This window comes from Budorcas taxicolor, chromosome 23 (assembly GCF_023091745.1).
Source record: "Budorcas taxicolor isolate Tak-1 chromosome 23, Takin1.1, whole genome shotgun sequence".
NCBI classification, from domain to species: Eukaryota; Metazoa; Chordata; class Mammalia; order Artiodactyla; family Bovidae; genus Budorcas; species Budorcas taxicolor.
This window is the reverse complement of record NC_068932.1, coordinates 9,974,209-10,000,000: the sequence shown is the minus strand read 5'-3', so window position 1 is coordinate 10,000,000 and position 25,792 is coordinate 9,974,209. Positions and strand designations below refer to the sequence as shown.

The 25,792-nt window shown below is 38.7% G+C and overlaps 1 protein-coding gene across 1 annotated transcript in view; it reads left to right on the top strand.

The window, feature by feature from the left end:
• The window catches only part of RNLS (renalase, FAD dependent amine oxidase), a 282,885-nt gene extending 257,960 nt beyond the window's left edge, over window positions 1-24,925 (top strand). The window contains exon 7 of the mRNA XM_052661081.1: window positions 24,412-24,925. Coding sequence (XP_052517041.1) covers window positions 24,412-24,564 — 153 coding nt within the window. The 3' untranslated portion in view covers window positions 24,565-24,925. The remainder of the gene's footprint in view (window positions 1-24,411) is intronic.
• Window positions 24,926-25,792: the final 867 nt, after the last annotated feature.

The window sequence follows — 25,792 nt, the reverse complement described above, 5'->3', positions numbered from 1 at the left end:
GGGGAGCCTTACTTCTGCCTGTCATAACCTTCCTTCCCCCAGAATTCTTTGGCAGATTCCTTTATGAGGCAGTGTTGCCTGCCCCTCTAATAAAACCTCTAGGGAGAGCACCAGCCCTTTAAGGCTCAAGCCACTTTCTGGAAGTGACTGCTTTCTGAAAGAGGTAAGGGAGTATTTTGTGTAGAGTCCATTTTATGTTTCCTGATGTGGCTCTCGAGGCCTTCTGCTGCCTCTACTGTCTTACATCCATGGGGGCAGGGCCCGGGGGGTGGGGTGGGGTGGGGTGGGGCAGGGCAGTGAAAGATGGTTGTTCATTTATTCATTTGTTTACTCATTTATTCCATGAGCATATAACAAATGCCTAGGTCACATCTAATACTCTGTCCATAGAATTCTAGAGACTGATCTTTGCTGAAAGCCTTCTCCTAAGACACTAAATTAAATTTTTTTGCCTTGAGTAGGATAGCACTGCTTTCTAGCGGGTGCTGCTATTAAGCAAGGAGGCAGATGAAGAAAGAAGGTGTGTTTGAAAGACTTATGGGGCTGCTCTGTGCCTCCCATTTGGGGTTTGAATAAAACACATGAGTAGGTGGTTCAGACAAACACAGCACAGCAATGGCAGATTTTTCGTGATTCTCAGTTCCTCCCCTTTGCAGCTATTTGCCTTCCATCATTTAAATGTTTACCCAGTTAATATACCTTGATGCCTAAGCTGTGATACATTCAATTAAGATTTCTGTAACAAGTATGATATATTAATCCTCTCAGCAGAAGAGTAATAACTGAAAACAACTTCCGTGTACATTGACAGGGGACACTTAATCAGTTTGATAACCCTAATCCTCTCACCACTATTATTCGCTGTGCTTCCCTTTGTTTCAGAGTCTATCATGATGTCTTTCCCAAACTACTATAATTTTATACATTTAGTATAAAAGTATGATTTGCTTGTGAGTTTAACTCTAACTTTCCCCCATATTTCTGTAGTTTCTGAATATTTCAATGCCTTTTTTGTCACGTAGCACAATTCATGGATTACTCTTTTGTAAAAAAATAAAATAATCACTGAATGCATTTCAAACACCATGGACATCAAGAGGGGAATTTAGGGGTAGGGAAAAAGGAGAGTCAGGTGGTAAATGAATGCTTTGGTATCTTTGGCAAAAATAAATGGATTTGGACTAGCCTATTAAACTCTTGCTGTAAAATTAGAATTGTTCTCTTCTGTAGTTCCATTTCTTCACTTGGTCTTTTGCCCTGAGTCTGTACTTTCTCTGTGCTCAATATGAACCCTTTTGTATTCTTTAAGAAGGATCTTGAACTCTTTAAGAACCTCATCAAAGCCATGAATATGAAGATGCACAGCCTTTCAAAATATACATGTACACATAAAGTTGCATCTAATTATGAAGCAACTAAAATTACAAGCAACCTAAAATGCCTCCCACAAATCCAGCATTAAGAACACCTGCTGTAAATGTTATTCTCCTATAACCCAAATAAATCAAGAATCCCTTATAGCCCAGTCTTGTGTTCTAGTCAAAGAAACAAAATTCAGCAATCTAAAGGAATGTAAAATAATTATCATCTTTACTAGTGTTTTTAATAGATCTTTAAAGATATCCAAAATTCATTATCCTTAGCAGTACTTTTTGAAGTTTCTCTTCTCATTCCTTATATATCTCACTTCTATAAGCTCCCTCAAAACTTTTTGCACCTTAACTCTAGTTTTCCACAGAGTTTTCCAATTATCAGCCATGTAGGCTTTTCTTTTTTCTTTCGTTTCTTCAGCCTTCCACTCACATTCCTCATTTTTGACTTGATGTTTTCCCCTCTCCTAGAAGGAAAATCTAAGAACTTGTCAATGCAAATTCCCCATTTTGGCTTCCTCAGGTCTTCCCCAGTTGATTACTTTGGTTGGCATAGTACTGCCCAGGAGTTGGAAGGAATAAAAGAGGAAATAGGTGACAACTTAAGGCCAGAATTTTTCTTAAGAGGTTTGTGTTTGGTGGGACAGGGTGGTGGGGTGTGTATACATAGTAGAGCCTGAAATCACCTACATATTTACATTATTCCCTTATGAGATTAATTTCTGACCAGTAGCTGTGTCTTATTTCAGCGTTGGAAGGTCAGGTAGTAATTGATAGTTCCATTTTTTTTTTTTTTCTTTCTTACACATTTTCTGTCATATCTGCCTCACTGTCTTCTCTGTGGTAGGATCAAACTGAAAAGCAGTGACTGATTGATTGTATGAATATACCAAGACTATAAATTCAAATGAGTGTCCCTTTCAACATAGTCACCCTAATAAGCCACACCCTTATTGCAGCCAGATTGGGTTGCAATAAAATCCTGACACTTATTCTTCAGCATGTACTCAGTTCAATAAGGTCTTTGAAAGGTGAGCTTGAATTTAATGTTTCAAAAACAACTCAAGTCATTTGGACATATACCTTTTTAATAAAGTAGATGGGCAATCTTGACAATTTTCTTAAATGTTTTTATATAACTAAAGAGATATAACTGCTTGTGTTTATCTGTGTTAATGTGTCCAGTAAGCTCATTCTAAAAGCTCCTACCCTAAAAGATGTTGGCCAGTGTATCACTACAGATTTAATCATATGGCCTTCTAGAATAAGTGCTTTGAAAGACAAAAGTCAATTGTGTTTATCAGTTAAAGTACATTAGATATGTTGTTGGATAATTTATTTAATGTGGGGTGATTACGACTTTGGGCTTTGGAGTCAGATAGACCTCAGTTCTCTCTGTGCCTTTGAGTAAGCTAGACTATAAGCCCATCTGTAAATGGTACAATTGAACCTCCCTCGTAAGAAGAGAATGACCCCTCATAATGGTCAGAATGAAAGGAGAGAACACAGTAGGAAACATTTACTGTAACACTCGTACAAGGCAAGTTCTCCATTATTGCTATATAAGAATAGCAAAAGGAAGAGAAAGAGAGGAGGTGGGTGAAGGTGATTCTGTGGTATTTCTTAGTAGATGAGCTCTTTTCTGGTACCTTTCTTCATGCATGCTGCCGCACTTGTTTTTTCTTACTCACTCCCTTGTCTTTTCAGAGTCTCTGTCTTTTCTCCTCTCTCTTTTTACATATACAGATATTTCTGGACAAGGATATTTCAGGACTGACTCAACTCCAGGGGCTATGATGCTAAGTCATACCATAGAGACTATTAACATCAGAACAAGGTGACATAAAAGTGATGGATCCCTGTGGACACAAGGAACTCTTATCAGTTTTTTTCAGCTTATAGGTTTTTCAGTTTCATGCCATTCATTCCTAAGCTAACTTACACATTGTCCAGTGTCCGGTAATTTAACACAATTTATACCATGAGTTAAAATTTCCTGCCTGAAATTATGACCTCAAGAGTACTCTTGCTTCTGTGCATAAGTTTATGGTAAGCCATGGAGAGCCAAAACAGGCCCTTTGAGGTTGTAGGCTATGGAATGACCCAGTCTGCCAAGAGCAGGAGATCTAACACATGTCAGTCCTAAGCATTCCACCGAGTAATCTCTCACCTCTTTCTCACTGGTACAGAACTAACCCGTTGCTTCACTTTATTATGAGGTAGCTACGTATGTATGAGATCATCAGCTGAGAAATTCTGATCATTGAATTAGGGATGTTCAGTCACAGTTTAACTGGCGTTTATATGGGCAGATATTTCCCCTTTTCATAAAATCTAACAGTATATGAGCTATTAAATGTTTTAACACATGTAAGTTTAATTAAATCACTTTTTTCAAACACTTATGGCAGGAACTTACCCTGCCATGTAGTCAGCATCACACTTTTTCAGAAAAACTAATTATTTTGAACAGCAGTACTTTGTAGGAAACTTTAAAAATGAATCTGTATCATTTTTCTTGGACAAATGCAATATATCTTCATCTGCACCCAGTATTACTACTGAAAACTGAATGATGGCTGTTATTATACATGGTTCTGTTCTATAAAGGGAAGTCCACTTGGTCTGTGCATAGTAGACCTCAGTATTATTCTCTGAACTAACAAGCTGAACTAAAAAGTTCAGTTGACAAAAGCTATTTATAGCCACATTGGAAATTAGTAATATATATTCAGCTTTTCATTTAGCTGACATTTATTGAGTTTCTTGGGCTTCCCTTGTGGCTCAGCTGGTAACGAATCTGCCTGCAATGCGGGAAACCTAGGTTCTATCCCTGGGTTGGGAAGATCCCCTGGAGAAAGGAAAGGCTACCCACTCCAGTATTCTGACCTGGAGAATTCCATGAACTATATAGCTCATGGGGTCACAAAGAGTTGGACACGATTGAGTGACTTTCAACAATGTCAGCAATTGGTTTCTACTGTATGCCAGACATTATATTGGATTCTATAGACTCAAAGACAACTCCATTCATTCAAGGACTTTCCCATATAATCAGCAAAACTGACCAATAAGCAGATAATCATTATATAGTGCATTTTCTTCTAGGAAAAGGAAAAACAATGTATTGTGTGAACACAGAGCAGATTTGAGGAGAAAATGGTAATAAATACCTTCTTAGAAGAAAATGTCACCTGAGCTAAATCCTACAAGATGAAGCCAGAGAGGCAAAAGAAATGATGTTGGAATGATGTTCTAACAATGTGTACACTTTCCCAGTTCCAAGACAGTACAGGATACATTCTTGCTTTTTACCTTGATCTTGCCTTAAAGAGATAGGAATACCAGACCACTTGACATGCCTCTTGAGAAATCTATATGCGGGTCAGGAAGCAACAGTTAGAACTGGACATGGAAAAACAGACTGGTTCCAAATAGCGAAAGAAGTACGTTAAGGCTGTGTATTGTCACCCTGCTTATTTAACTTATATACAGAGTACATCATGAGCAATGCTGGGCTGGATGAAGCACAAGCTGGAATCAAGATTGCCGGGAGAAATATCAATAACCTCAGATATGCAGATGACACCACCCTTATGGCAGAAAGTGAAGAGGAACTAAAGAGCCTCTTGATGAAAGTGAAAGAGGAGAGTGAAAAAGTTGGCTTAAAGCTCAACATTCAGAAAACGAAGATCATGGCATCTGGTCCCATCAATTCATGATGGGGAAACATTGGAAACCGTGACAGACTTTATTTTGGGGGGCTCCAAAATCACTGCAGATGGTGAATGTATGCATGAAATTAAAAGACACTTGCTCCTTTGAGGAAAAGTTATGACGAACCCAGACAACATATTAAAAAGCAGAGACATTATTTTGCCAACAAAGGTCCATCTAATCAAAGCTATGGTTTTTCCAGTAGTCATGTATGGATATGAGAGTTGGACTATAAAGAAAGCTGAGCACCAAAGAATTGATGCTTTTGAACTGTGCTGTTGGAGAAGACTCTTGAGAGTCCATTGGACTACAAGGAGATCCAACCAGTCCATCCTAAAGGAAATCATTCCTGAATATTCATTGGAAGGACTGATGCTGAAGCTGAAACTCCAGTACTTAGGCTACCTCATGCAAAGAGCTGACTTATTTGAAAAGACCCTGATGCTAAGGAAGATTGAGGGCAGGAAGAGAAGGGGATGACAGAGGGTGAGATGGTTGGATGGCATCACTGACTCAACGGACGTGAGTTTGAGTAAACTCCAGAAGTTGGTGATGGACAGAGAGGCCTGGTGTGCTGCAGTCCATGGCATCACAAAGTCATACACGACTCAGCAGCTAAACTGAACTGCCATCAACTGTTATAACATTCATATAAACTATGACAGTCTGCATCATCATTTTATTAGTGTACATGCATAATCATTCCTCTCCCTCTCTTTCTCAAATACCATTTATCAATCCCCTACCCTGTGTGTAACTCACTTCATCTCCACCCCATGGAGGTTTTTACTCCTTCCCAATTGCAAAGGTCAGAAAGTTAAGAAGTTGAGAGCGCAGAGCCCTTTGTGAGGCTCTTCCACTAGGAAGTGGCAAAAATGAAATTCAAACAGAAGTCTACTTAAAAGTTAGTGTTTTTTTTTAGTGCAGCCAGAAGAAGCAAGAAGAACCACAGTCTAACAGCAGCCAGAATGAAAACCACATCATGGAAAGTTAATCAGAATGAAAAAGCAGAGTCATGTCCCAGATGAAGGGACAAGATAAAACCCCAGGAAAACAACTAAGTGAAGTAAAGATAGGCAATCTTCCAGAAAAAGAATTCAGAATAATTATAGTGAAGATGATCCAGGATCTTGGAAGAAGAATGGAAAAGATGCAAAAATGTTTACCAAAGACCTAGGAAAAACTAAAGGACAAACAGAGATGAGCAGTGCACTAGAAGGAATCAGTAGCAGAATAACTGAGGCAGAAGAATGAATACGTGACCTGGAAGACAGAATGGTGGAAATCACTACTGCAGAACAGAATATAGAAAAAGAATTAAAAAAAAAAAAATGAAGACAGCCTAAAAGTTAGTGTTTTTAAACACTCGCTCTGCTACTGGTAATTTAGATCTGGCTTTCTTCCAATTATGACACATTCTTATGCCATCATTCTGTTGGCTGATGTTAGAAATAATAATAGTTAACATGTATGCTCTGAGTTTAGAAAGTAATTTTATGCTTGTTTTCATTTGATCTTCACAACAATTCTGACAGATCAGGAAGTAAATATTTCTATCTTTGTTTAAATGAGGAAACTGAAGTTCAAATTGATAGTTTTGCCTAGCACAATGCAATGAGTGAACAGAAAAATAGAAATTGAACAGGTCACTTTAGGTAAAAAAGTTCAAGGTTCACACTGTATACAAAAATTAACTAAAAATAGATCATAGACCTATATAAAACATTATAAAACATCAAACTATGAAACTTCTAGATAAAAACATAGGAGAAAATCTTTATGATCTTTGGTTTGGCAAACATTTCTTAGGATACACAAAGCACAAACCATAAAGAATAAGTTGATAAATTATGCTTGATCAAAATTTTAAATGCTTTGAAAGATACTGTTAAGGAAATGACAAAACAAGCTACAGACTTGGATAAAATGTTTGCAAAAACATATATCTGATAAGAGATTGGTATCCAGAATATATAAAGAATTCTCAGAAGTCAGAAAGAAGAAAACAAATGGCCCTGTTATTTAAAGCTAGGCAAAATATTTGAAAGGCTACTTCACTGAAGAAGAGGTGTGAATTTAACCATGGAGGCATAAGAGTTCTGCAGTGAAAACTACAAAGCATTGTTGAAAGAAGTTAAAGAGGACTTAAATAAATAAAAACCATCCCAAGTTCATAGATCATAAAACTCAGTATTTTTTAATGGCAATATTACCCAAAATAATCTACAAATTTATTACAGTCTCCATCAAAATCCCTGGGGAAGTAAATGACAACTCACCCCAGTATTCTTGCCTGGAAAACTCCACAGACAGAGGAACCTAACGGGCTACAGTCCATGAGGTCGCAAGAGTTGAATACAACTTAGCAACTAAGCCACTATCAAAATCCCAATGGCCTTTGCAGAAATGGAAAAGCTAATCCAAAAATTCATACAGAGTTGCAAGGGACCCCAAATAGCCAAGACAATCTTGAAAAAGAATAAAGCTAGAGGACTCACACTTTCTGATTTCTAAACTTGCTATTATACAAAGCTAGCATAATTAAAGTATTGTAATAATATAAGAATAGACATATAAATCAATGGAATAGAATTGAGATCCCCAAAATGCTATACCTATGAAGAGCTGATTTCTGACAATGTTCCCAAAAACATTCAATGGGAAACGAATAGTCTTTTCAACATATTGTGCTGGAACAACAGAATATCCATATATGAAAGAATGAAGTTAGATCCTTACCTCATACCACATGCAAAATCCACCTAATTTGGATTGAAAACGTAATTATACAAGCTAAAAACATAAAAGTCTTAGAAAAAAACATAGGGGTAAATCTTTATGACTGTATCTGACAGTGATTTCTTAGATATAGCACCAAAATCATAAGTAGTAAGAAAAACAAGTAGAAAATTTGGACTTCATCAAAATTCAAACTGTGTGTGCATAGAAGGATTAGCAAGGAAGTGGAAAGACAGGCCATAGAATAGGAGAAAATATTTGTGAATCACTTATCTGAGAAGTGTCTACTATCCAGAATATATAAAGAACTCAATAACTTAACAACAAAAAGTCAAACAGTCCAGTTGAAAATGGGCAAAGGACTTGAATAGGACTCCTCCCCGCTAAAAATATAAATGGCCAATGAGCACATCAAAAGACATCCCATATCCGTAGTAATTGTTGTTGTTCTTGTTGTTTAGTCACTAAATCATGTTCGACTCTTGCAACCCTATGGACTGGAGTCTACCAGGCTACTCTCTCCATGGGATTTTCCAGACAAGAGTACTGAAGTGAGTTGCCATTTCCTTCTCCAGGGGATCTTCCTGACCCAGGGATCAAACCTGTGTCTCCTGCATTGGCAGGCAGATTCTTTACCGCTGAGCTAGGGAAATGCAAATTAAAGCCAAATGAGATAACATTTCACATCTGCTATGATGGCTATATTTTTTAAAAAAAGAAAACTAAGTTTTGGTGAAGATGTAGAGAAAGCGGAGTACTTGTAGGGAATATAAAATGGTTTAGCCACTGTGTAAAACAGTTTAGCAGTTCCTCGATAAAATAAATGTAAAATTATAATTTGATCAAGCTATTCCAATCCTAGATATATACCCCAAAGAGTTGAGAACATGTGTTCAAATAAAACCACGTACACAATGTTCACAGCAGCATTATTCAGAATAGCCAAAGGTAGAAATAACCCAAACGTCCATCAACTGATGAACAAAAAAAACAAAGTGTGGTATACCCATAAGATGGAATATCATTCAGCTGTGAAAAGCAGTGAGGTTGGTACGTGCTTCAGCATGGATGAACCGTGAAAATATTAGATTGAGTGAAAGAAACCAGACGCGAAGGTCTCTTCTTGAATGATAGAACATATGTGGAATATCCAGAAGAGGCAAATTCACAGAGACAGAAAACCGGTTAATGTTCACCAGTGGCTATTACTAATGCTAAATTTCTTGTTATATATTTTAAACCCACAAACCAAGGAAGAGATATGGATGAAAAGCAAGCACACAAAAATATCATCACTGGTGAATATCACTGGTCCTTGGGGATATGCAAAGTAAAATGACAATGAGATACCCTGACACACCTACTCGAATGCCTCATATCAAAAACTCTGAAGATACCAAATACTGGCATGGATGTGGTGATTCTCACATATCACCATGGGAGTGCAGCATGGCATAGCCCCTTAGAAAGACAGTTCCACTGTTCCTTACGAAGTTAAATATACACTTACCCTATGACCCGGAAACTCTACTTTTAGGAATTTACCCAAGAGAAATGAAGTCATAAATCTACATCAAAACATATATAGACAAGAATTTATAGCAACTTTATTAATAATAGTCCCAAACTGGAAACACCCCAAATAGCCATCACCTGATAAATGGGCAAACTTTTGCACATCCATAAATGCAAAACTACTCTGTAATAACATGCAACAAACTACTAATATCTGCAACAGCATGAGTGAGTCTCAGAAGTATTACCTAAGTGAAAAAAGTCAGAATCAAAGGCCATATACTGTATTATTCTAAATATTTGTGTGACTTTCTGGAATGGACAAAACTGTAGGAACAGAACACTGTTGCCGGGGCTGTGATTGGCCGGCTGATGTTAACCACAAAGAGGCACAGGGGAATTAGGTGGAAACTGATGAGAACATTCTCTGTAGTGTTTTATACAGGTAGTTACACAACTCAGTATATTGTCACAATTTATAAAACAGTACACATAAAAAGGGTGAATTTTACTGTATTGTAAATTACACCTCAATTCAGTTGACTTTAAAATCCACTTGTTTCTTTATCTTCAACTATTGTCTTAGGAGCACAAGCATTGAACCTTTTATTTTCACCATATTAAAAGTAGAAAGAAGGTTGTTTTCTAGATGCAAAAGTCAAAATGGCTGCAATATTTTCCCCATAATTGCTCAACCCAAACGAAAGGCTGTTGGATTTATTCAGCATGAATGAGAACCAGAGAGAAATAATGGTCATACTTCTGGATTGTCAAGAAAAAGAAGGAGGAGAAGAGGATGGGAGAAGGGATGGAGGATTGAATTAGTTGGAAATTAAGCAGTTATTAATTTAAATGGAGACTTCCCTGGTAGCTCAGACGGTAAAGCGTCTGCCTACAACATGGGAGACCTGGGTTCGATCCCTGGGTCAGGAAGATCCTCTGGAGAAGGAAATGGCGACCCACGCCAGTATTCTTGCCTGGAAAATCCCATGGACAGAGGAGCCTGGTAGACTACAGTCCATGGGATTGCAAAGAGTCGGACACGGCTGAGCGAGGAGAAGTGGTGATTAAGTTCAGTTGAGGAGGAAAGATGATTTTAAGTTTCTTAATTCAAAATCGAAAGCATTCTGGGCCCTGTGCATCCTAGGAACCTAAGCAATGGGATCATTTGAGAGAGAGGGATGCAGCATTATATTTAGATGAAACCAAAGAATGCAAGTCCATTAAATCACCTTGTAACTTAGGAACTGGTTTGTCTATCCTCACACCTTGCACAGTGCTCAGCAACTACTAAGAACACAGCAGATATTTGAAGAGCTAATAAATGAATGTACTAAAACTTGCTGAAGGACAGAATAATTTTCTATTCAATTAAAAACTCTAAAGGGAAATGTCCCACGACTGTTGTTTTGTCTATTATTACTGCCACAGTACTAGAGAAAACAGTATCTCATTCTTTATTGTGTGCTTGTTCTGAACAAGCCCTCGTCAAAATAGACTGCTCCAGTGTTTTCAGGACTTTAAAAGTCAGAATAGATCTGAAAGTATTCAATGTAGACTTCAGCAATTGAATATACAATTTCAGCAAAGTATGTTCTTTGCAGTTTGAGCGCACTAAAGCTGCTGCATGGACCATATAATTGATTTGTGGCACATTCTGCCTGCATCTACCCAGTGGTTTATTAAAATAGAATAGACAAATACCAATAAAGAGAAAAGCTCCACTGAGAATTGACCAAACCACATCACTTTCTTCACACCTAGAGTATTCCAACCAATAGTAATTTTACAGCAGCTCTCTGTGTACCAGATACAGAGCTCTGTAGCCAGAATCCCAAAATACAAGCAAGACTTTCCCTAAAGCACAACAAAGAAACGGGTTTATGAAATCACCATTAAATATAATAGAACACCGGAGAGATGAGTAGAACAGAGGCAAGATGAGATGATGCACATAACACATAAGAACCAATTAAAGATGTACCGTCTCCGCAGGAAATCACCGTGTTGATAAAGCTCTTCATGAATATTAAGTACTATAGCATAGTATAAGATAAATCTGAGAGCCTGAAACACCAGTGGCCAAAAGAGGTACAATATTTTTTAAGGAGATGCATATAAAAATAGATTAAATGGTATATCAGCACCCTGAATTTATCATCATTTTCCCAGTTCTGAGTATCACTTATCTTCCGTACTATGCAGTATATGGTTAGAAATAATTCTTATCCACACTTTTCTTAAGAATATAACAGATATATCCCATATGTCTGCAATATCTGGCTGTGCCACAAAAAATCTGCGCATGGAGAGCTGATTCTCCTAAGTAAGAATTTTTAGAAGATTTTTTTAAAAAATTAGATGTAAATTGGCTAGGTCATCCAGAAAAAAATGTAGCTTTTTTTTTCCCTCTGTGACATCTATAGCTTTTAAGAATGTATTTACCATCTCATGAGGGAAAAAATTATTTAAAGGGTTATTTAGACTTTATGTCTGTGCAGGCTCACTGCAGTTTAGCTATAAACTATGATAATAGCATGGATTGGTCACTGTGGTCTCCATCTTTTTAAATAAAGGCAAACATCTATATATCCCATTATACACACATATAGACATTCACACATATACATTCAGCTAGTTCCATTTTACATACTTTCAAAGTATTTTCTATGCAATGGCATTTTATGAGATGAGGGTGAATCATCTGGGAAAGAAACCACCTTTGCTACCTATTTGAAATTCAGACTGATTCATGTGTTCCTAGTGCCTTTGCCTGGACTCTGCAAAAAGTGAGCTAGCGGTCGAGAATTCAGCTTTCTGGGAGTTTCAACATAAGTGTTAGCACAAGGATTACAGACATCAGAATACTTGTTTCCTGGACAATGAAGTTGCTCAAGGACAGTTAGAATGGGGAGGTGCGATGACACAGAACGTAAAAGAAAAACTCAGAGACTGAGAAACCAAGGGAAATTATTTTCATAAAGGGAAAATCTCCGCCATATGTAAAAGACCACCTGAACCCTGAGAATTTAAATCTTTCAAAATTTGAGTCAGTTTTTTGTTGGCCCATGTGCATAGAGCCTTTGAGCAACACCAACCATGTACAAAGAAGATGTAAATAGAGATGCTGGAAATACAAAAATGACTAAAACACAGTCCCCATAGCTCTCTACTTCTGAGGACTCAGAAGACTTTTTAAACCTCAGATATCTCTTACCAAATTGTAATTTGGTGAGTTAAGTGTAGAGGAATCAAGAGGAATCAACATTTTACTGCCTTTCTATCAAACCCCAGAGGAACTTTAAAAAAGGGAGAGAGAAAAGGATAAACGTAGTACATTTTTAATTTGGCCAATAGAAAACATTCTGTACTGTTAAAATGAAGTCTGTATTTCGATTTTCATTTCTCAGGTGTCCCTTTCTTGTATCACAGAAATTTACTTAGGGGGTCAATAGTATTTTTCACTATTGACATAACACTGAAGTCTCATCATTTTCAGAGTGCCTGGACTAGCTTCCCATCTATAAATATGTAAACAAGCATTTCCATTGACATCAGTGTAAGTTATGGTCTCGCCATCATTTATTTATATTTCTCTCTCTTTTTGTAAACAGGCATATGGTAAATGCTTATAATCAATGCCTTGGGAATATGGTAAGAATGGAGAGATATAAACAGAGAATCAATACAAACCACATTTACCTTCTAGGTGCTTGCAATTTGAAAGTAGGTATTTATCCCACATTTGTTTAAATCTTCCTCCCCCAGTTCCTCCTTTGCTCCACCTTTTATGGTTACTCCCTGAATATTTCACTTCAGATAAACAAACAAACAATGTTTTACCCAGATTCTAGGTCTGTCCTGATTAATATTTGTATCATAGGGAGGTTGTGCAAGTTTCTGGGAAGTAAGTTTTACACAAGGTTTTATTCCATCTGTTAAGATTACTCATCCACTCACCAAGTCCAAACTAAGGTTGTCCAGTGTTACTTGAGATTATTGATGTTTTTTTGAAACTGACCTTTGCTGCCCCCCAACACCCCTTTTATGGGAAACATTCCTCAGGCTGACAGAGACTCTGCTCTGAGCCACATCAAGCACCTCGCCCCAGAGCACTGGCTCCAAGTGTGTTTATTTCGTGGACCAGTAAAATTCTTATGAATATTTTGGGAACCAGTATAATATTGCTATCTTTTTATTCTGCAGTTAAGAATTTAAAAAGCAAAACATAGCTATAAGAATTTAATGAAAATAATAACCCTCCCCCCAAAATATGTAGTAACGATAGAACCTCATAATAATTTATAAGTAGAATACATTTTGCTCTATGAAAAAGTTCATAATTCTTCTTATTTTTCTCTGATTGCCATAGATTGACTTTTGAGAACCACTACCTTTGAGCATTGCATAGGAGCTATAAAAGAATAAGTTAACCAAATATTCAATTTCTGCTGTTTATGTACCATGGCAGGGGTTCAGGTTGACACTGGCAACAGAGTAGAGGAAATGAGGAAATGTATGAATCAACTCCATACCATCTTAGGCCTCCTAGCTATTCCTGTTACCAGTGTGGTCAGTACCTCACACACACAATGGGCAGGGGAAATGCCAACACAAGGATATCATTACTCGAAGTCTGCCCCAATCAAGTTAGCATACAACTAGAACACAGTAAGATTTTCTTGAAATCCAAGGACAGTTTAAGGAGTCACCCTCACACATAGAAATTGATTAAAAATCAAATAAAAGAAACAGTGTGCATATCAAAAACACAGGTGATGGTTTATTCTCCATCTGCTGTCAAAATTCAGGCTTATCAAGGTTAAATAAAGTGACCCTTAGGAATGTAGAGTAACATAAGAAAGCAATAAAATTACCTACAGTCCTTTATAGCTCCAGAGGGTTTTTTAATGTAAATTCTTTCAAATGCAATTGAGAAATAGGAGATCAGTAGCATCACAGGGAAATCATATTGGTTTCGCACATGTTGATGTTTTCAAGTGATTGGGGTACATTTTCTCACAAGCAAACAGAAAGTCTCAGAAAATATGGAAAACCTTAAGAAAAAAACTGAAAATCTCCAGAAGTATCTTCCTTTAGTTCCATAGTGGCAGCTACAGTGACCTTAAGAACCACTGGATTTTGCACTATGTTATGCTTTTCAGCAAAAGTGGGAGAACTGATGGAAAAATCACAAAGACATTTCCCCTTTGCTAAAATGATGGGCTAATGAAAAAGGCTATATCCTGGAGATTTTTAATTTTGGTCAAACTGGTCTCTTTTAGAAGCAACTTCCTTTCAGGACCTACATCTCAAAGGAGAAAACATAAGCCCCAGAGTTTAGGATGCATAAATGTTCCAAGATTCAGAGTCTGGGAGAATGTTAATATTGCTAGCCACTTCACGTTATTGTTTTTGTTAGTGTCAGTAGTTAGGTTCTGAGCTGGCTATGCCAACCTATTTTCCTACAAGCCCTGATACTGGTAATGCACAGTTTTATAGAAGTATGGTTGTTTAGTTTTCTACAATTATCTTGTAGTCAAAATATCTGTATTTTATTTTCACATGTCAGTCAAAGCCCTGATGTGACCTACGAAAGGGCAGTGGTCTAGGAGGCTACTGGAAGGTTATTAGAAGGAATTGGAATTGAACTTCCAGCATCATTAGAGGAAATGGCTCCTGATGTGACTCTCATTCTTGGCATTGAAGTACCTCTGCTTTGGACAAAGACAGTGCATCAGACTCTCCTGGCTTAATGGGGAAAGAGGGGAAAAAAACAGTAAAGAATATTTAATTCTCTTATTTGTAATTACATGTTTGCTCTGTAATCTTGTAATCCAGGATTGGTATATAGGATTCCTCTCGAGTGCCAGCTTCAATTGACTGGTAGTGGCTGCCTGAAGCAATGAAGTGAGAAGGATGCTGAAGCCACCTCTGGGCTCAGTGCAGAAGAAATGCCACAGTCGATTAGTGATGTCTGTCAGGTGGCGCCACACTTGTGTCACCCCCGTAACCCGTGACACAGTTGAGGAAGTTTGCCTGCTAAGATGAATGGTCTGGGAAGACAACCAGATTCAGCTTTAGAATCGGTACATTTACCTTTGTAAATGAACAAATCGATTCTGTGGTAACCAGTCTGTCTCTGTCAGTTTCACCTGAGGCGGCTCATTTGGGTGAATTGGGAAACTGGAGAGTTTAAACTACCAATGCCGAAGACCTTGGATGCTCCGCCACTGAGATGCTGCTGCTTTCCTGAAAAGGCTCTACTTAAAGGATCCTGCCACTCAGTATCTTTGTACTTGTTATGCTTTTACTAACTCGTGGGTCTTCACCATACTGCTCCCCTTACCCTACTTACTATTTGCTGTATTTCCTCAGTTGTAAGATGCCATCAAGGGGACAGGTAGGATGAAGTTTTCACACATGTGAACTTGGTTATTTTTAGTGGTCCAACGGGGGTGACCACCACTATAAACATGTAAACAAACATTTCCATTGACATCAGCATAAAATGTGTTAGTTGCTCAGTCTTACCCAATTCTTTGTGACCCCATGGACTGTGACCCGCCAGGCTCCACTATCCATGGGGATTCTTCAGCTAAGGATACTGGAGTGTGTTGCCATTTCCTCCTCGAGGGGATCTTCCAGACCCACGGATCGAACCCTGGTCTACCCACATTGCAGGTGAATTCTTCACCATCTGAACCACTAGAGAAGGACCATTTGGGAAAAGAATGAGTCTTGCTGATTACTTAAAAACTTTTCTTTCCCACTGAGAAAGTACACAGTCAGAACTTGAAGAACAGATGTCAACATCTTGGAGGAAAACCCCAGCAAGGACAATTTAGTGGACTGTTTACTCTTGTGAGAAATGCTGCATGACCAGCACTCGAGGCAGCACAGAGGACCGATTGTTGGGGGAAGAGCATGGACATTGACACCCTGAGTGAAAGAATTTTTTCACAAAAGTCAACTCTGATTATGAAGAAGTTTTTGGAAAAGCCAACCAATCTATTCCTGTCTTATTCCCTTTTTATGTTTGCAAAAGATCTACATGTAGATAATTCTAAAAGAACTTCTCTAGTAAGTATAAAATAAAATTTACGCTAACATCATTTTTTAATTATTCGTATATCTAAAATATCGGTGCCTCTTCCAACTGATGGTACCTGAGATACTGTGGGCAGGAATCCCTTAGAAGAAATGGAGTAGGCATCATGGTCAACAAGAGTCCAAAATGCAGTACTTGGATGCAATCTCAAAAACGACAGAATGCTCTGTTCATTTCCAAGGCAAACCATTCAATATCACAGTAATCCAAGCCTATGCCCCAACCAATAATGCTGAAGAAGCTGAAGTTGAACGCTTCTATGAAGACCTACAAGACCTTATAGAACTAACTCCCACAAAAGATGTCCTTTTCATTATAGGGGACTGGAATGCAAAAGTAGGAAGTCAAGAAACACCTGGCTGCTGCTGCTACTGCTGCTGCTAAGTCACTTCAGTCATGTCTGACTCTGTGCGACCCCATAAGACGGCAGCCCACCAGGCTTTCCCGTCCCTGGGATTCTCCAGGCAAGAACACTGGAGTGGGGTGCCATTGCCCTCTCCAAGAAACACCTGGAGTAACAGGCGAATTTGGCCTTGGTGTACGGAAGGAAGCAGGGCAAAGACTAATAGAGTTTTGCCAAGAGAATGCACTGGTCAGAGCAAATACCCTCTTCCAACAACACAAGAGAAGATTCTACACCTGACATCACCAGATGATCAACACTGAAATCAGATTGATTATATTATTTGCAGCCAAAGATGGAGAAGCTCTATACAGTCAGCAAAAACAAGACTGGGAGCTAACTGTGGCTCAGACCATGAACTCCTTATTGCCAAATTCAGACTTAAATTGAAGAAAGAAAAGAAAACCACTAGACCACTAAGGTATGACCTAAATCAAATCCCTTATAATTATACAGTGGAAGTGACAAATAGATTTAAGGGACTAGATCTGATAGACAGAGTGCCTAATGGACGGAGGTTCGTGACATTGTACAGGAGACAGGGATCAAGACCATCCCCATGGAAAAGAAATGCAAAAAAGCAAAATGGCTGTCTGAGGAGGCCTTACAAGTAGCTGTGAAAAGAAGAGAAGTGAAAAGCAAAGGAGAAAAGGAAAGATATTCCCATTTGAATGCAGAGTTCTGAAGAATAGCAAGGAGAAATAAGAAAGCCTTCCTCAGCGATCACTGCAAAGAAATAGAGGAAAACAACAGAATGGGAAAGACTAGAGATCTCTTCAAGAAAATTAGAGATACCAAGGGAACATTTCATGCATAGATGGGCTCTATGAAGGACAAAAATGGTATGGACCTAACAGAAGCAGAAGATTTTAAGAAAAGGTGGCAGGAATACACAGAAGAACTATATAAAAAAGATCTTCACAACCCAGATGATCACGATGGCGTGATCACTCACCTAGAGCGAGACAATCTGGAATGTGAAATCAAGTGGGCCTTAGAAAGCATCACTACGAACAAAGCTAGTGGAGGTGATGAAATTCTAGTTGAGCTATTTCAAATCCTGAAAGATGATGCTGTGAAAGTGCTGCACTCAATATGCCAGCATATTTGGAAAACTCAGCAGTGGCCACAGGACTGGAAAACGTCAGTTTTCATTCCAATCCCAAAGAAAGGCAATGCCAAAGAATGCTCAAACTATCACACAATTGCACTCATCTCACATGCTAGTAAAGTAATGCTCAGAATTCTCCAAGCCAGGCTTCAGCAATACGTGAACCATGAACTTCCTGATGTTCAAGCTGGTTTTAGAGAAGGCAGAGGAACAAGAGATCAAATTGCCAACATCCTCTGGATCATGGAAAAAGCAAGAGAGTTCCAGAAACATCTATTTCTGCTTTATTGATTATGCTAAAGCCTTTGACTGTGTGGATCACAATCAACTGTGGAAAATTCTGAAAGAGATGGGAATACCAGACCACCTGACCTGCCTCTTGAGAAACCTATTTGCAGACCAGGAAGCCACAGTTTTAATTCGATATGGAACAACAGACTGGTTCCAAATAGGAAAAGGAGTTCATCAAGGCTGTATATTGTCACCCTGCTTATTTAACTTCTATGCAGAGTACATCATGAGAAACGCTGGGCTGGAAGAAGCACAAGCTGGAATCAAGATTGCCGGGAGAAATATCAATAACCTCAGATACGCAGATGACACCATCCTTATGGCAGAAAGTGAAAAAGCCTCTTGAGGAGAGTGAAAAAGTTGGCTTAAAGCTCAACATGCAGAAAACGAAGATCATGGCATCTGGTCCCATCACTTCATGGGAAATAGATGGGGAAACAGTGGAAACAGTGTCAGACTTTATTTTGGGGGGCTCCAGAATCATTGCAGATGGTGATTGCAGCCATAAAATGAAAAGACTCTTTGGAAAGAAATTATGACCAACCTAGATAGCATATTGAAAAGCAGAGACATTACTTTGCCAACAAAGTCCATCTAGTCAAAGCTATGATTTTCCCAGTGGTCATGTATGGATGTGAGAGTTGGACTGTGAAGAAGGCTGAGCACTGAAGAATTGATGCTTTTGAACTGTGGTGTTGGAGAAGACTCTTGAGAGTCCCTTGGACTGTAAGGAGATCCAACCAGTCAATCCTAAAGGAGATCAGTCCTGGGTGTTCATTGGAAGGACTGATGCTGAAGCTGAAACTCCAATACTTTGGCCACCTCATGCGAAGAGTTGACTCATTGGAAAGGACCCTAATGCTGGGAGGGATTGGGGGAAGGGGGAGAAGGGGACGACAGAGGATGAGATGGCTGGATGGCATCACCAACTAGATGGACATGAGTTTGGGTGAACTCCAGGAGTTGGTGGTGGACAGGGAGTCCTGACGTGCTGCGATTCATAGGGTCGCAAAGAGTCGGACACGACTGAACAACTGAACTGAACTGAACTGAACTGAGATTCAGTGAAAAGCAGTATATTTACATCCATAATAAGCCCCAGCAGAGAACCTGATTTTTCATAGATTGTCTAAGTTCTCTCAAGTTGGTTGCACCTCTAGGATTAGAGTTTCTGAGATCTTAATTATTTTCTTGTTCACTTGAACATCACCTATTGTAGTATCTCATATGGTTGGTTTTAAGTTACCAAATGGGCTGAACTGCCAACTGAAACAGGTCGCCCTAAAATACAGCCTCTCTGTAGGCCAAACCAGTGAGATCATTTTATTGGTAGATGTCTGACAGTCCAAGGACAAGCTTTTGCTGTCAGCATAGTTTGGAAGAGAGAAGGTACATTATCACATGAGTCACTGAATTTTTTTGCTAATTGTCTATAATTTTGTGGAAATAACCATTAGCCTACTTGTCTGCCTCCCTCTTTCATCTTTAATTTCATTCTCATACCCAAGGGACTTTTTTTGTGTGACTGTTCACAATTAACAATCAATATAAAAAGAAACTATTATGTTAAATCATATAAAAATTGACAGTATTTTACCATTTCTGACCTACAGAATCAGCAAGTTTGTGTAGTTTAACATATGACATAGGAGACATTCACGGACAGCAGTTGACAGAGATATTTATCATTACTGAGAGGCTTCTAAATACAATAGCTCTTCCATTTGAGCTTCTGCCAGCTCTGTGGGGTTTTATGTAGCCAGTTCCATATGAAGACCTTCATTTGATCAACTACATGTACAATATTCTATCTTTTTTTAACAACTCAATGAACATTTATTGCACACTTATTATGGGGTAGGCACCACTTTCAGCCTTGGATACAAAGATGAGTGCATCACAGTCCCCACTTTGCAGAGCATGCAGTCTAAGAAGGGAGACAGGCATGGACATAATTATAGTGCAAAACAGCAAGTAACATAATAGATACAAATAACATGCTGAAAAGGCACTTACCATGCCTGGCAGAGCAAGAAGAACTCTAAGCAGGTGACATTTGTGCTAGTTCTTGAAGGATGAGCAATTTGGTGGCAGAAAAGAAAGAGAACAATACAACAGCACCAAGCAGAATGACTTGTTCAAAGTCACAGAAGCACAACAAAGAAGGATGTGCTCGAAGAACCTTAGTTTGAATATAGATGGGATGCGAGGCAAAAGAGAGAAGCAGCAAGAGGGGAGGCTTGGATGGAGGGAAGATTAGGTTATGAAGAGCCTTTCATGGGGGATGGGGGCTGAGAAGTTTGCATTCTATTCAGCAGGTAGAGAGGAGTCACAAAACACATATGGGTTTAAATCACTTGGATGTAAAACTGCTTTTTCTGCTTCAAATTCATATGTCCAGTCCAGTCATCATCTAATTGTAAAGAAACCTTTCATTAGTGACCCCAGAGCACCAGCTTCTGCAGTGTGAGTTCTTTATGACCCCTCACCCCATCCCGGCACACATGTGAGCCCAAGCATCCTGGATTCCCAAGGGGTTGTTTCAGCCCTGACATCTCTCTTAAACATAGTCATTGAGCTGTGGTTCCTCACTGTGGCTGGACGTGTAGCCAAAGACTGCATTACTGTGAGAGATTGTGGCTTTGACTGTTACGTGTTCCTCCTCTGCAGGGCTCTCTGCTTCACTTGGGTGAAGGAGCTTGCAAGCACACCCTTCGTGTTTTCATATTTTCCTCATTGGGTAATTGCAAAATGGGCGAATCCACCTAAATGCAGCAAGATTGATTTCATCCCAACTGCAGACTGGCTAATCAGTGGCCTAGTTTTCCAGCCATGTGATCTGGCATCTGGCACTCACCACTCATCAAATGAAATTACACAGCACCAATAAATTACCCACTCTCTCCTGGGCAGAGCTTTTTCCCTTAAGCTACCTCCTGCTTAACACTTGTATAATGTTTAATAGTACCATAGTTTATCTATACCAGGATGCCGACTGGAATGTATGGAAACTTTACTAAGAATGGAGAATTATATGTGTGTGTGTGTGTGTGTGTGTGTGTGCGTGCATATAAATTATACATAGACACCTGTTTATGTATTAATATATATGTGAATGAATTACCCCATTTATGTGAATTTTCCACATGATGATCACGCATTTTTTTTTACTTAAATCTTTATGGGAATGTTTCTAGGGTGGGGCGGAGGGGAAATTCTGCTCTGTTTGAATGCTTCTTCACCTCCAAGCTTTCTGTTCTTGGGCAGGAAATAGTCTCTCTCTGAGTCTTAGCTGTCTCAGCTATAAAATGAGAATAGTAGTAACTACCTCATAGGTTGATATGTGAATTAAGTAGGATGTGTGTGTGTGTGTAAGGCATTTGGTATGCAGAGAGCATCCAAAAAATGGCAACAATTAATACTTTATGCCTGTTAGAATTGGTCCCTAAATATTGGGGCCTTCATCAGTAGCAGTGATCATTGCCGGAAAACTAATAGCTGGCACCCTCAGGAACTATTAAGAGCCAGAGAGGTATTTGCCCTGCACTAAGTGACCACAGACTGCCAGGCTTTTCCCCAGCCCTGTCTGGTTCTTTAGTGTTTCTATAGCATCCCTTGTTTTCAGACTGTGGATTGTCACATTCTAAAATCAATAGTATGTATAGGACCCAGCAGCTTTCTTCCTCCCTTCATGATTCACTGACAAATCAAATCATCCAAGTTGCTAAAATTCCATCTAAAGCAGGATATTAAAAGCTCTGATGGAACACCCAAGTCTGTGTTTCAGTGTCCTCACTATGTCCTATCTATTTTAGCCACTCAAAGACCTTTTATGCCCATTTCAAGATTATCGGCTATGGAGGACAAATAACGCATGATCTCACGTGTGGAATCTAAAATAATCAAATGCATAGAAGCAGAGAGTAGAAGGGTGATTGCCAGAGGCTGGTGGGAGGGGGAAATAAGGAGACGTTGGTTGAAGGGTACAGAGTTTCAGTGATATGTGATGGGTCAGTTCTAGGGATCTACAGTGCAGCTGCATGACTGTCGTTCATGATTTGCTGTCTAGTCGCTCAGTCGTGTCTGACTCTTTTGTGACCCGTGGACTGTAGCCTGTTAGACCCCTCTGCCCATGGAATTCTTCAGGCAAGAATACTGGAGTGGGTTACAATTTTGATACTCTATTGTATACTTGAAATTTGCGAAGAGTACAGATCTTATTAATTAGCTTGATTATTGTGATTATTTTGCAATGTATACATATGTCATAACCTCAACTTGCACATCTTAAATATATATGTAATTTTTATTTTCCAATTATACTTAATAAAACCTGGGAGGGCATGAGAGAAACTATAATTTAATATAATAAATTAAAACTGTGACTTAATTTTTAAAAGATTATCTGCTATGTCTGTGATAGATGATATTGCTATCAAGTGAGATCAAGAAAAGTGAGATGATACTTAGGTCATTTTACATTTGTATCTGAGTGATACTGGTCTTTAAAGGTCCATATCTTTAGTGATTCAAGAAGGAAATAATTGTACCACCTCCTTTTAAAGACAAAATATGGCATATAAATAAAAATATCTATGTAAAGTTTTTATGGTTTTAAAAAACTGTAAAAGCATTATGCTAACTCAACCTATCAAGAAGCAAAATCGGCTCCATAATCCAAATAACATTTATCATATTGCTTGATTTTTTGGTGTGATTTTTAAACAAGTAAATTCTCATGGGTCTTATTCTGCTTCTCTTCATGAAAACACTGTATGTGAGAGACCAGAACTGCCATGTTGTAGTTTATGTGAAATGCACCCCCTGAAGTTGTGCAGGAAAGTGGTCCCAAGTGAGACTGTCTTTATAATAGCTTTGAGTAACTTGGTTTTTTAGGGAGTTTTTGGTGTTCAGTAGCCAAACCACCAGTATCCAAGATAAATACATTAATCGCCCACTCATTCCCCTCACTGTGAATGTTTGTTAGCAACATACATTCTAATTTAGAGAATAATTTTTCCAATAATTCTATGCCTTTTTCGTCATTTCAAATATTATAAACTTGGTTCTACAAAATAAGTCCTAGACCTCAGCTGATTCTCCTTTTTGGCGCATAAACAGTACTCCGTTCTTTGTTGCTGTTGTTTAGTTGCTAAATCGTGTCCTCATCTTTGCAGCCCCATGGACTAGATTTTTTGTGACCCCCAAGGACTATAGCCCACCAGGTTACTCTGTCCATGGGATTCCCCAAGAAAAAACACTGGAGTGGGCTGCTGTTTCCTTCTCGAGGGGGTCTTCCTGACCCAAAGGTTGAACCTGGGTCTCCTGTGTTACAAGGCAGATTCTTTACCACCGAGAAGCCCAAGTAGACTTTGTTTGAAACAAAGTATTCCTCTTATCTCACCTCTCAGTTATGTTCCTTCTTCTAGTCAATCTCCTTCCCCAACACACACGTACACACACACATGCGCGCACACATGCACACACACGCACATGCGCACACACACACACACACATTGGCTGTGGACATTTACACATCTTACTCCTTCCCTTTGGAAAGCCCTATACCTGCTTCCTTCCTTGGCCAATTTTGATGTTTCCATTAGAACTCAAGTGAAATGACCAGTCACACCCTTTTGAAACTTTCTCTGTCCAGTATGCTGGCCTCCTCCCATGCGTTTTTATAGCACCTTGCCCTTCTCCCTGTCTTAGTCCTTACATGCCAGCAGTTGTGCTGAACTGGAAACTCCTTAAAGACATGACCCTTTAAATCTCTTTTGTGTTCACCTTGTCTGGCATATAGCAGGTTCTCAATACTTGGGGAATGATTTCATGAATTTCATTTCCCCCTAATGAAAAACTTCACTGTACTTCCAACTGATGTAGCAGATCGTGACCAATTAAGTCTGAAGTTCAATACACTTCTGATTATCTTATCAAATGACTGAAAATGTAAACATTTAAGAATTCATTGTAAACACTTGGGCAAGGGGGAAAGTTTAGGAGTCTTAACCTAGTTTCCTTGCTCTTTATAAAACATCTTGATTTCTTCAGGTAGGGAAGCTTCCCCAGGTGGGCATTGACATGATAGCACAATAGAGCACTGAATGTCAATCGCAATTCTTTTTTTTTTTTTCTTTTTTAATATTTTCAGGTTACAAATGCTGCTGCCAACTGCCTTGGTCAAATGACTCTTCATCTCCAGCCTTTTCTTGTGTGTGGAGGGGATGGATTTACTCAGTCCAACTTTGACGGCTGCATCACTTCTGCCTTATGTGTTCTGGAAGCTTTAAAGAATCATATTTAGTACTGCCTGTATTCTTATTTTTCACATGTACTTTGGGGTTTTTGTTTTCACAATTTTCTGTCATTGATTATTTTGTTTTCTCTTTTGTTGAGAGAAATTACTAGAAAAATTGTTCTTTACTGATTATTATTTTTCACATGGAGTATAAAATCAATTTTATAATTTCAGTACTTACAACTCCTACAAGAATGAAAAATCCTTTGTACTTTATACTTTTCTCCACTTTTCTGAATTGCCGTGTTTACCCACTCCTTGTTGGAGGCAAAGCAGTGCTTAAGAAAAAGCGAAGAGCTCTCCCTCCAAATTACGTCAAATCCAAGTAGCAGTTCATGTTCACAGACCTTTGTTGTCCTTTTGAAAATTTCAGTCCCAAATAAAGAATAATCTTTATCAAGGCATCACGATAAATCTTCAAGTATATCTTTGATTTGATATTTTTGCAAATTGCTGAACTACAAGATTTCTCCAAACTGTGGAAACAAAGAGTAATTTTTGTTTCTCGTTTCTCTTCCAAGTTATTAAATGCTCCTGAATTGTAGGTCACATATGTCATCATCTCTAAGAACGCAGTTTGGAGGGCAACTTGACTGACAAAGAAATGTCTCTTCAAATTTTCAGAAAATAACCAGATTCAACTTGACTTTCCGAGTCACACAGTACTTCTTAACCTTAAGAAATCCAGCCTTAATGGGAAAGATAAAACTTAAATAGAAGCTGAGAGGAATTATGTTGATCTTTACCGTGTGCTGTCTCCTGCGGCTAGTGCTCTTACTCTTATGCCCTCTCCGGTGTGTGCTGTGGCATTTAGACTGTGTCAAGTTTAATGAATTTAATACAAAAAATTTTTACTGAACCAGAAAATAGATGCACTTAAAATAGTTCAATATTTGCCAACTTAGCGGTTCAGCATATCACCCACATGCATCAGTGACAACCCATGACTTGCTGGCTCGAGAGAAATTGATACTTGTTGCTAATTTAGAAAGCAAACTGGTGAGTTCCATTTTGTCATTTTGAAAGGAAGGAAGTCGTCACAGCCTCTCAGATCATTGCAGTCTCTCCAACTAAGAAAAGTTCCACAAAAGACCCCTTAGCTTGGTAGTATTTAAAATCTCACACTGACATGCCCACTGTCAGGCATGCATATACACAGGCATGGGCAGTTACTTGTTTATGTAACTACAGAGTGGGTTTTTTCTATGGAGTGTTCTTATATATCTCCTACTTG